We start from the raw sequence: 13,392 nt of genomic DNA, 5'->3' as shown, positions 1-13,392 counted from the left end.
TATATGCCTAATTTAAACCTTTTATATAAAAATATGTTAAAATTTATTCTAAAAACTAGATATCCATTTAAAAATAATTATTATAAAATAATAATCTTTTCCTATGTAACAATTTATGAATATTTACATTATCAATACATTATAATTAAATTCATATAAATATATTAAAAATAATAACACTCAACTAACATACACATGCAAATTAGTTGCTGATTTTTTTTTCTCGCATGTTTAATTCATTTTGACATATTAATATCATTTTTACAACTTCATAACAAAGCTGTTAAAAAATAATTTTTTTACCAAAAAAATTGAGAATTTAATATGTTTTTAAAAGTACTTTTACTTGTTTAAGAAATAAATGCTTGATATATTCGATCGTCCTTATAAATAGAAAAAACATATATCAAAAAGAATAATTTTTTTTAAAATTAAATACTTTAATAGACAGTCTTATTCTTAATTAAGAGATATTCCATATTAAAAATTTAAATATTTTAATAAATACTCTTGTTCCTAACAATTTGTTAGTTTGAGTATAATTGAATTTAATTTTCTTAAGTAAGATTTCAAGTTTAAGTCTTGAGAATTAAAAAATTATAATAAAAAAGAAAGACTTCATTAAAAATGATCATTCAAATTTTCTTACGAAAATTAGTCATTAACAAAATTAATAAATATTATACTAGTATATATATTAATAAATATTATCCCGGTAAGATAAATAACTTTCTTAATAAGAGTAAAATCATTATTTTTTTTGCTACTTGTATAACATCATTAAATGAGGTAAAAATAGTTAAAATTTACTTATATTTAAGAAAAAAAAATCTATTTTTTCTCACTTATAATAAATATTGACAAAACTTAGGTATAGTTTCTTGTGTATTGTTGATGTTATTTTTCAATGAAAATTTGAGTTTTATCTTAGTATTATACACTTACATTTAATTTAGATATCATTGATATATATATTTAAACATACTACATCGAAATAAAACTTCAATTATAATTAAAGAATAATACTAATTATACTTAAATTAAATTTTGTACTTTATTATTCTCTTTGATGTATAGGAATCTTAAATTATAGTTGCTGATAAGAAGAGAGGACATGATTATTTATGATGACTAATAGTGAGTAGTGACATGCCTACCGGGAGGTGGTGACCTTAATAGAGGTACTGAAACACTGTCTCCTCTCTTCACAGCATTGGATTGAGTATTTTTGGGGGGTCCTCGCACTTGGCCATGCTTAAAGGTGACTGCCTAAATGATAGTACCAAGTAAGTGTCCCCCATCAATAGGAACAATTATAAGACTGAGTTGCAGTCAAACAAATATGTCGAAACAAATACCCACCACACACATGTGGTCCTTCTATTCCTAACCCATTCTGGCTGTCTTCCTCGGAGCCACACATTTTAAATTTTTTTAATGAAGAGGTCCACATTTATGCACATTGCATGTATATATATATATATATATATATATATATATATATATATATATATATATATATTTGTAATAGTATCTCCAATAATTAGCTTTGCATGATGAGAGCAGGGTAAGAACAAAAACTATTTAAAGTGTTTTTCTTTTTTAGGTAGTTACTAAAAAGTGTGCCGATTTGACGATTACTATATGTAGTGTAGTTTACTTTTATCTGGATTTTTAATACACGATATAGAATTTGAGTACAGTTTTCTAAAATATATTGTTCTTGTTTCTAAATAAAAATTCGACTTTAATAATGCATATTAAAAATATGTGGCCATGGTTTGTTGAAGTAGAAGTGAGCTTAAATTCCACAAACAAGATTATAGATTAGAATTTTGAGGATGAAAAAAAAATATTGTTGTTGTTACTAAATAAAAATTTGACTTCAATAATGCATATTAAAAACATGTGGCCATGGTTTGTTGAAGTAGAAGTGAGCTTAAATTCCATAAACAAGATTATAGATTCGAATTTTGAGGATGAAAAAAAAAAATGAAAGTATAAAGAAACAATCTCACCAAAAGTAATCAGTTAAATTTTTGTATAAAAGTTAGTTAGTGACAAAAGTAATAGATACTTTATTCTAATAATATGGTCATATTCAAAAATAAAATAAAATTTGACTTCAATAGTGTATATTATACAACTTCATAAATCCAAATATCTTAAGTTTTTAAATAAATATGAGAAAATTATGTATTATAAGAAGGAAGAAAGTGTAATAAAAGTTTATTATTAATTATGAAAATAATCTATAATGAGAATCATATTTTCTAATATAAAATTAAATTAAAGAAAATAATTTTAAACAAGAGGAGAAAATTACATAAGTAACAAAAGCATTTTTTATTTTAAGCTTAAATATTTCTTATTTAGTTTTTTTATCATTTAACATTTTTCATTAATTTTATATTTTTTATAAGATTTAGAAGAAGAAAAAAATATCTTTATGACTACTTAGGAATAATATAACAAACATATATGAATATCAAAACATACGGATTAAAGCTGATTTTTTTTATAGTGATAAATCTTCACATACACTAATATGATGTGATAATCATCATATTCGAACTAATAAGAGGTTTAAATATTTTATATGTAATATTAGATTTTAACTTTATTCTTCACATTATACAACAAAAATATTAATATAATAACTTTTATTTTCAAGCATATATATATATATATATAAACATTTGCTTGGAAATATTAATTTCTTAAATGAATTGTAATATCTCAAAATTAGTTTATAATTCTTAACTAAAAAATGTCTTATATTCACACATAAAAGGTGATAAACAAATGCATGTGTTTTATCATTAATTATTAATAGAATATGTTCTGGTACAAAGGACCTCTTCTAGAAATTTAGCGATAGTTAAAGTCTGAAATATTCAAAAATAAAATCTAGTTGTCTATATATAATGTGAGTGTATTATGTTTTTTAAATATTTGGAGATGAATCACAAATATTCTATATGATCCTAAGAAAGGTGTCGAGATAAATGAGTCAGTCCCAAATTGTTAATGAACTAGGAACTATTGAGGGATGAAGACCAAGCTTTAACTATGCAAGTATGAAGAAGCTTAACAACTATCCAATTGATCACCATCTTTGGACCAAGATCAGGTCAGTTTCGACCAAAAGGGTATAAAAAACTATTTTAATAAATTTAAGCACACAAAAAAAATCTAAACTATTTTTTTTTTTGTGGATAAATTTCAAATTTACATGAATTATTTTATAAATAAAAAAACATTGAATTGGGTTTATATTCTTCTCAATGTTTTATTATTTTAACATTATATTTTTCTTTCGATATGTTATTCTTATATTTTTGTTCATATATTTATATTATTAGGAATTTATTGACTATATATCTCAACTTATCCACTCAAAAATGTTGTTCATGAATATTGAGAGCACTAACTAATCTGAACTTCTGAGGAGACCCGTAATGCAAGTTCTTTAGATATAACAAGATCTTTCCGGTATTAGACTAAAGATATTGAACTAACAATTTCTTAACCCAGAAAAGAGGAAACATACAATAAGAGAAAAAAAACATATAAAGGAGAGTTGTGTTATGTGTATGTGACTATATTGGTGCCAATATTTATAGAAGGGAATATTAACTATTATAACTATAATTAATCACAAGAATTACAAATAATTAAGTTTAAAACATTTGGTCATTTAAAATTAATTAAAACTATAACTTATTATATCTTATTAAAATTAATATTAATTAAAGTTTAAAATTTATAATTAATAAAATAATATATTTAAATTTAAAATAATTTCATGAATAAATTAATTTTTTGAAATAATTTAAAATATTAAAAATTAAAAAAAAAAATCTCTACTATGCACCAGTACAGGAAAAAAAAACAGAGGGAAGGAAGATGAGGATAAGAATCTCATCTAAATATTACAATTTACTCACCACTATCAAATAAATTGTTTTAAATGAACAAAAAAATAATACACTTGTGGTGCCAATTGAATTTGTCATTCATGAAAATGACATGTTTTATTAGCTTAGTTTACCAGCAGCATAGAGAATGGAGAAGTGGGAGAATGGTAGAATATGGTCACCATTCAGATAGATGCCCACAACGAGAACCTATCCCTTCACATATGAATGACCATAAATCATATTTTATCCGTTGACCTTTTATATTCCCCCAAACAAATTACGCATCTTTGAAATCAACTCAACATTGTGTATATTAACATTTGACCACGTGTAATTTGATAGTTCATTTCTTAATTAGAAATTTTATTTTATTTGATGCAGAAAATATTTATAATAAACTTTTTTATTATATTTAAATTATTGTTTTAGTGGAAAAAAAATACGATTCTGTTGATGTAAAAAAAAAAAAAAACATTTGACAGCTTGTTTGCATTAAATTTTTGTGAGCAAAGATTTTTGGCACTGAGAATAATTCTAAAATAATATATAGAGAGGCAATTGTTTACCCGGATAAGGCATATAGAGGCTAAATTTATTACAGCCATATTACTTAAGGGAATGAAATAGAGATAAATTATATACATTATCGATTTCTATCATATTACCCCAAAATAATATTACCTTCCAAAAAAAAAAAAGTTTAGATTGAATGACTAATTTTAGATTCTCACAACTTGTTTTACATCACTAATTTTTGTTTTTATCTTTTTTTTTTTATGACATTAATCATCTTAAGTTGACAAAATTTGTCATAAGATGATATGCAAAACCAGCAACCGGGATGGACAGTAACGAGCAATGATGCTTTAAAGAGTTTTTTTTTCTGCCCTTTTTGGTTTGAACTCTCTAGCTAGGACTGTCTAGGCTTATTTGGGAAAATTGATCAAAAGGACCTCTATTCTCTGGTGTCTGAATGGAGTACCGTGGTAAGCTTTTAAGGGTTGGTCCACCACCTCATAAACACACAATAACTGTTGCCTAATGGACTGCCTCCCACGGCTTAGCTCAGTTTTGCGGGGTCGAAACCTAACATTCCCCATTATCCCTCTCCTCAAACATTTGAACACCTGTACCCGTAGGCCCGGAATAACACTCATTCACTGAATGTTTTTCTTAGGTTACAAATGTACAACAAAACAGATACGGCATATGAATGTGAACAGTGACATCCAATTCCTTAGATTTGGCTAGCTCCACTTATGTAATTGCTAGTTGCTATCAGTTTTGAATGAAACTGCACTGCTACAACCTAGTAACATGACAAGTGTAATATGAGTTTTGCCACCTATTGGCATTGACATTGGACGAGGCCGATTCTCATGGCTACATAGTTGCAGGGTGGCTCACTAATCATCAATGAGTTCAAATTTTCTTCCCCTCCTTTTCATTTTGATATGATGGATCGGTAAGCATCACCATCACCCAATAACGAAATTAATTGCCATTATGTAGGTTATGAAAAAGAAATCGTGTTATCAAAAAAATAAAAAAATAAAATATGGAGTATCCTATTTAAAGTAAAGTGTTTATCCATTTTAACCATTTCTTTTCCTTTGGAGCTGTTTCGTTCTCCCGGATAAAAGAACAGCAACATTAGTGTCGCCATATGTGATTTAGCAGCTATATATTCTGGAAACGGCAGCAAGTAGTACTGGTGCAAACCTATCTAACTTCTTTGCCTTGTCTACCTTCTTTCATATACTAGGTGAAGAGATCCCAAATCCCATGGGAAATATTCAGCGTTGTTTTTTACAATTAATGTTTGTCAAATCGGGTCGAGTCCTACAACGGAGAATATAAAATACTCTTTCGTTTCTCCCATTTATGGGATGCACAATATATCTCAAGATTGGTGTGCAATGTGGATACTGCCAACAAATTAGAGGAAAACAGCAACATCGATGTGCTATAGTGCACTAAAAACATCATTTGCTTCAAACATGATTCACCGAAACATGGGGCATTATTAGTTTAAGCAAGAGGTAGCAATCAGGTGTCAAATCTCGGTATACACCAATCAGTTACTGAATTATACCAACAAAAAAAAATTGAATGCAAACACTTTTTATGGTTTGCCTATAATCTGTAGTACAAGATCAGCTATGGTGGTGCCTGCGGGGTCTTAACCTGGTAATAATATTCAGATGCATTGCTGCTAGGGGTGCTGGATGAAGTAAAACAAAGACTCTGGGGAACTGAATTCATAGATCTTGTTGGAAAGATGGCAGTCGATGGAAAGTTAGCTGAAATTGAGAATCCTGATGATGCTGCAGCAGAGAACGTTGGTACTGGGGTAGCATTGGCCTGGCCATGTGTTTGCCACGCCCAATTGGGGAGTCCTTTTGAAGGATCAATGCTGATTCTCTCTGCTCTTTCCTGCTAGATAATTAGCAATCTTTAACAGTCTTACAGAATCGTTTAATTAAAAAAATGCATGCAATCATATAATTGTTTACACGCGGAGTTCAGTGAACAAACGTTACACCACCCAGAACCTTTAGATAGGCCACAAAAATATAATGTATGTCGCGGAACTTTCAGTGAAAATATTATCACAATGCTTTGATGGGCTTTGTTTTAAAACTCGAGCCATGCGCCATATTTGTCTTATTTTATTCATATAATGATCATGCATTACCGACCAAACAAAAACAAAAAGAGACCATGCATTATCACAAATGTTGACCGTTCGAACTTCCAAGTAATGCTTTTGAGACACATTCTGGACCAATTCATTTTGTTAAAAATTGAATACCATGGAGCAAATATCAACTATATATAACATAATACCTACAATTCCCTTGACTTTCCAATACAAAAATTACGCCAAAATCCTATTTAAGTTAACTAGTAAATCCCTGAACATAAAAAATCAACTTTTGCTGTAAAGCACCACATTTAAAAGTCAAGCATTATTCAGTATTCCAATGAAATCGAAGACACTAGCTAGGAAATAATTCTGCAGTTTTTAAATGTTGCACTCAATAAAGAACAAGAGAGCAACACCAAATGGATTACCTCATTGGGAAAGAAATTAGGACACATGGAATTCCATACAGAAGGACGATCTTCATTTACAACCAGCCGTTTCAAAGATGGATTACCAATTCCAGAATTAACATTGGTTTGCATCTGCAAATAAAGAAAACCATGTCAATTACGATCACTCAATAGGACATCTAGATTTAATAAAAACAATACCAATGCCGTCAAAGGAAAACAGGTTGTAATTAGTTACAAGGTGAACCCACGATGGCTACAAAAGCTTTGCATCCAGACAAACATATCCTCAACATCATGATATGAATAGTTTTATCAAAATAATAAATAGTGTTGTTTTTTTTACTTATTTCCCACTTTCCAATACACTTTCAACGTCAATCCACGTCTCTATGGTCATAGGTGTTAAATTGAATTGAATGGGTATTTTGAGAGCATAAAAAGTGCTACCCACCTTCATTGCACATAATTTAGAATAAAGTTAAAATAAATGAAGATGTAACTTCAATTATACCATTGAACTTCTTCCGCTATGCATGTTGTAAGGGACGGAGGGGACCTGAAGTTGGCCCCAATTTTCTTTGGGACCAGGTCCTGGGGTTGCTATGCCCAAATTGAGATCAAGATTCTGACTACCACCTGTGTTGAAAAAAAGAACATTTGCCATTCAGAAAATCACTTGGAAATTAAAAATAGAAGAAGATATTTTCTATTAAGTACTACCTTCATTAATGGCTGCGGATTTCATCTCTCCTTCATAAGTACTTGGCTCAAAGTTGGTCACTGCTTCCCTTCCGTTGCATTTGATAGCTGCCTTGTCATAAGCCCTGATTTCCAGAAAATCAAATGGGAGATACATGTTGGATGGAACTTAATGAGCTTGATAATTCAGGGTAATAAATTCAATGCAGTTAGAATTTAATTCATGAAACATTAGGATTTAGGACCTTGCAGCTTCTACTTCGCTGTCGAATAAGCCAAGATATATATACCTGCATGGAAGCATTGCAATCTCTATAACGAAAATACCTTTGCCAATCGCTTCGTTGAAAACATGCATCTTACTATCTTAGAAATGCTTCTCCAAACATGGAAAAAGCCAAAAGATGCATCGAGAACTAAGCTGGAACCAATTCGCTTGGCAGGCCAACAGGTATTTGAATTTATAACATCTCATATAATCATAGTACATCACTAATTAAGTTGATAAATAAAAACATGTCCTCACTTTTTGCCAAGGAATTGTCCCATTCGAGCTTCCCACCGGCCACATTTGTGAAGCGTTACTCCTCGGTATTTAGAACTTCCTCTCGAGAAACCAGTACTTTGGCGACGCAGTATATGTACAAATTCCTCCTTGGACAAATTCTTCATCTGCCCATCAGTAAGAAAACGGTGAAAAAACAAATCAGATACACCATCTAGTTCCATATCCACCAAATGCTTGAGCCTCCTAACCTGTTTAAGATCATCCTCATAATCACTCAGATTGAAATTGATATCAGCATCAACTCCCCTGAACTTAATTGCAGCTCGATCATAGGCTCTACATTTAGAAACTCCAAGTCAATAATAAAATAACACGACTCAAATCTTCAAAAATCAAAATGAAGGACCGTTTCTTAAAACCAAAATTACGACAAAGAAAATGAAAATAAGACCAAAGCTCTACCTAGCAGCAGCATGAGCCGTGTCAAATCCACCTACAAACTCAAACACCAATTCCGTCAAAAGATGCTTAAAATAGTAAACCATAGAATACGATCGAAAATAGTACAAAAACCATGCACCAAAAAAAAAATAAACATAGAAATTCATAAATTAAAAATCCATACCCAAATAGACTTGTTTCCCGCAATCCCTACACCAAATAATTACAAAAAATACGACCAAAAAACAAAAGTCAGTTGCAATTCAACCAATCAAACTCCACACAAACAAATATTCCCTTCCCCGCAAGACCTAAAATGGAAAACGCAACTAAAACAAAACCAAAGCGACACTAGAAAAATTCACGAACCAGATATGCGATTCCCATCTTCCCGTCCTTCTGTAAAAGGTAACCCCTCTGTATTGCGAGCTTCGAGACCTCGGTCCTCTCCTACTCTTCTTCGCCGGTTGCTGAGGCTGAACCTGAGGCTGAACCACCTTCATCGCACCGTTCCCTCCCTCGCGATCGAACGAGAGATCCACCAAGCCATTCCTCGCCGAAAGCGACGGCGTATCGGACTCTCCTTTAGTTCCCCCACCGCTCACCGGAAAGAGCTCCCTCGTTACGACGTCGTTCGCCTTGAGGATATCAAAATTGAAGGTGTACAGGTCATCGGCGCGCGTGGAGCACGAGTCCTCGTCTCCGCCGCCGTTGCTGGAACCGTCCGCATTCACCACCGAGGAATTCGAAGTCCCTGACTCCGCCATTTGGTGCCTCAAACCTTCTTGAAACTTCTCAAACGACACCGCCGAGTCGACGTTCTGAGTCGACTCGGTCCAGTCCACATTGAGATTAAGATCTAACATCGCGCTTATTTTTTTCATTTAACCGTTCTGTAACTGAACCGAACTAACTCTTAGATTCCGTTTTCTATTTTATAATTTCTTAGGTCAACTAACGTTAGCTAAAGCTTGTATAACTAACTTCGCCGGCGAAGATTTTCCGTCCGCGAAATGGATCCGATCGAGAACAACCGAACGAGAGAAGTAATGTAAGAGTCACAGAGAGACAAGTGGAAAACGAAACGGAGAAGAAAACAGATTCGCGACGTCGTTTTGTTCAGTACGAGTGACGCCGGATAAATTTTCCGGCGACCGGAAAACGGAGAAGGAGTGAGAAGAAGGAACTCACGGAACAAGGAGTGAGAAGGAATCGACGCGAGCTCATTTCGCCGGCGATGAGTTCATCGTCGCCGGAGAGAGTGAAAGCGTCGCCGACTTGTGGATTCCATGGAAGAGAGAGATGAAAAGTGAAGTGCCAGAAACACTTTCTTTCTTTCACTGCGACCCGTTTTAAGAGGGAAGGAATATATAAACATTTTCTCTCTCATAATGCGACTTGTTGGTTCGGTTACCGGTCACCGATATTGCAAAAGGGAATAGATATTTTTCGTTGCTCTTTCTTAGTTTCTCTCTCTGTGCCAAGGTCACCGTCTCGTTGAAGGAAACTATCGACTTAGTTGAGTTTTTCTTGATTTGGATTTATGGCTAAACTAACTACTAGATTATTGTCAAATGGCTAGCGTAAGGGGAATGATTGAAGTGAAAAGAATATGCAATTAATATTCTAAATAATTACTATCAATTGAGTGATACATATACAACATTATTATTATTTATTTACTTTCTCTTAATTAAATAATTTATTATATAATCTAGTGTACTAAGAGCACCTCCCGTGAAGGATACTTGTTGTGTATCTTATTTTTAAGCAATAATATTTATAAGAAATCTCCAGAGTTAGCATATGCGATAAGATAAGTTCTAAAAATTTTAGCTTTGTTGCTTGAAGAAGCAACGGTGCTTAGCACTCTAAAATTTAAAATGGAGAGGTTTGATTGGTTGATGTTGATCCAAGATAAAAGTGTACACAGATTTTGTAAAAAGTGTAGTATGAAGTATCAAAAAATGGTAAAAAAGTAGTGGGGCTTATAAATAATTTTTATTAGAATAAAAATTTATAAAAATATAATATAAATTATTTATAAGTAAACACAATAAAACTCATTTAAAGTGGTTGAGAATGATTTATAAACAATTCTCGTTATAAATGTTATAAATATGATTTTCCTTATCAATACGGATGCAAATTTATCGGCTAAGAAATTATAATGAACCGTGAACTTGTTCAAACTTGTCAGATTTATTTAGAGTTTCTCACAAAATCCAACTCCAACGATACTAAGCTACTAGTATATAAGTGAATGCTATCCTTGTACAATAATTAATCAGACAAGATTTTCAATGTTTTAAATAATCATTTTAGTTTTAGAATTAATTTTAATTAATTAGGTTTTAAATAAAAAAATATTGTTATAACAACTAAACAAAGAGAATATTCACCATTGTGAGCTTTGACAGACCCTCTAGATAGATTCATAATTTTTTTATTATTATTATAGTTGTATTTTTTTTCGTAATTTTTAGTTTTGGACATTGAACCTTCTGTGTATAAAAAAAAAAAAAAAAAAACCACCATTAAAAGTCAGTCTAATTATAATAATTATTAATCAATTAATTTGTATAATAATAATTAAGAAACACCTTTTATTATTAATAGAATTTAAACAATACCAAGATAAATTTTTTTTCATAAGAATTCTAATTTTTTAATTAATTTAATAAAAGTGTCACATTAAAATTTGTTTTAGGACTAATAGTGTTATGATATAATTAAGGATTCATTTGTCTCTATTTTTTTATTAGTATTTTCTCTTTAAAAATAAAGTTGTATTGAATATAACTTTAAAAAAATATTAAAAAATTAATGAACAAAAATGAAAAAAATAAAGTTATTGTAGAAGAAAATAGGATAAACTATTTTCTTAAAAAAGATAAACCTAAAAAAAATGGGAAAAAATCGAAAAGAAAACATTCAAAGTTGTTTTTAAACTCAACCTAGTTACTGACATAATGGCTGAGAGTTGAGATGGATCTAAGAAGAATTAGATTCAAAGTTGTTTTCTTATAACTTTTTTTTTTATTGGTAAAGAAAAATTCTACCTGCTTATTGATTCAATTCAATTTACTTACTAAATCATTCATTCAACTATAACGTGTATTAATTAATACAATATTTAATATTTTTTATTTTAAAATAATTGTGTAAAAATAATAATAAATATAAAAAAATTAATAAAAAAATTTACTAAAACAGTCTCGCTTCCGCAATCAATATATTTTGATGATAAAGGGATTAACAAACACGGTGCTCAAAATTCATTATGATTGATATAATTTATATGAGATCAAATTATACTAAATTTATTCCTATTATTACATCATTTATAACATAAGTTATTTTATAATATTTTCAAATACTAAATTTTTTTAAAATTCATCGAGTAACTTTTAATTATATAAAGAGGTTAAATTATACTAACTTAATTTATACCCATTATTATATTATTTAATATTTTTTAATTAAATAAATTTATCTCACAAGTCGAAATCTTTTACTAAATAAAAGTACAAAAATTATTTTTTAATTTAATCTCATATTTTATTTCAACAATGAATATGTTAATTAAAATATAATTTAAATATTTATGGTTATATAACATATGAATAAATGTTTCATTTATGTTAAATTCTATTTACATAATAAAAAATATTAAATAATTTAATGATTGAGTTGCATAATTTTATATTTAAAAAAAATATTGATTAGTATAAGTGGTAATAGTTTTTATCTCTTAACTAAGTTGTCAGGAATTTAAATTTTGTCATTAATTATGAAATAAATTATATTAAAAAAAGAATATATATTTTACGTGCATTCACGATCTTCAATATAATTTAGTAATTATTGTCGGTGATAAATACTTCATATTAATATTGAAATTATAATTTATTTTTTTAAAAATAAGCATTTGATAAAAAAAATATTAAACAATCTTTTACGTGAGTTTATACTTGATTTCAATTGACTTTATTAATGAATTAATATATATATATATATATATCAAAATTATACCAGTCACATTGTGTCTTTTACAATGCTGTCAAGCATGCAAACTCTTAAAAGGTAATTAATTCCCCATAAACTAAATGAATATTTTTTATTAAGGTAATTCATCATTTTTTTTTTTTTGTACTACTTTTTCAAGTTTCAATCAATATATGTTTTTTACAAAAAAAATTTCATCTGATTAGACGTTAAACGACAAATATAAAATAATACTTGTCAATGAAAATTTTGTTTTAGATCACAAATTAATTATTAGTTATGAATTTTAAAATATTATATATATTATAAATATAAATATTATAAAATTAAATTATACATCTTTACATTATTTCAGGATATTAACTGATGACCATTGTTTCCATTAAAAAAAACTAATGACAATTGTATGAGAAATTCTTTCGTAGATAAGTTTTATATGGTATATATGAAATCCTTTCATGGTGTGTGAATGAATATATGTAGTTATATTATTGCTTCCAATAATTTAATGGGTCTAACCCTCGTCTTTTCATTTCTTGTCATTTTAATAGAAACACAAGGATTATGCATGCAAACAATGGATCCTTCGAGTCATACAAATTAATAACTTCAAATCCACCACAGTTTTGTCTCATTATGTATTATTTTTTCAGATATTTTATGTGCAACTAATATTAATAACAATAATAATTTTTGTAATATATATATATATATATATATATATATTGGTTAAGATAGGAAAGATTACAA

General features: G+C 29.2%; 1 protein-coding gene across 2 annotated transcripts; it reads right to left on the bottom strand.

Annotated features, from left to right (window-relative positions):
- Nucleotides 1–5,881: 5,881 nt before the first annotated feature.
- LOC109798997 (ethylene-responsive transcription factor RAP2-7) lies at nucleotides 5,882–9,986 on the bottom strand. 2 transcript variants are annotated; one of them, XM_020359462.3, is made up of 10 exons: nucleotides 9,004–9,986; nucleotides 8,819–8,844; nucleotides 8,656–8,686; nucleotides 8,442–8,529; nucleotides 8,212–8,357; nucleotides 7,931–7,975; nucleotides 7,707–7,810; nucleotides 7,498–7,622; nucleotides 7,002–7,115; nucleotides 5,882–6,359 (listed from the first exon to the last, which is right to left on the bottom strand). In XM_020359462.3, the coding sequence occupies exons 1-10, from the start codon at nucleotides 9,516–9,518 to the stop codon at nucleotides 6,084–6,086; spliced, it is 1,470 nt and encodes a 489-aa protein (XP_020215051.1). In that variant the 5' UTR covers nucleotides 9,519–9,986; the 3' UTR covers nucleotides 5,882–6,083. The 2 variants fall into 2 exon arrangements, with proteins under 2 accessions (XP_020215051.1, XP_020215052.1); XM_020359463.3 differs by lacking the exon at nucleotides 7,931–7,975.
- Nucleotides 9,987–13,392: the final 3,406 nt, after the last annotated feature.

Source organism: Cajanus cajan, chromosome 8 (genome assembly GCF_000230855.2).
Source record: "Cajanus cajan strain Asha chromosome 8, NIPB_CcT2T_4, whole genome shotgun sequence".
NCBI classification, from domain to species: domain Eukaryota; kingdom Viridiplantae; phylum Streptophyta; class Magnoliopsida; order Fabales; family Fabaceae; genus Cajanus; species Cajanus cajan.
Note: the sequence above shows the minus strand (reverse complement) of the source record. Positions and strands in the feature narration are given on the sequence as shown.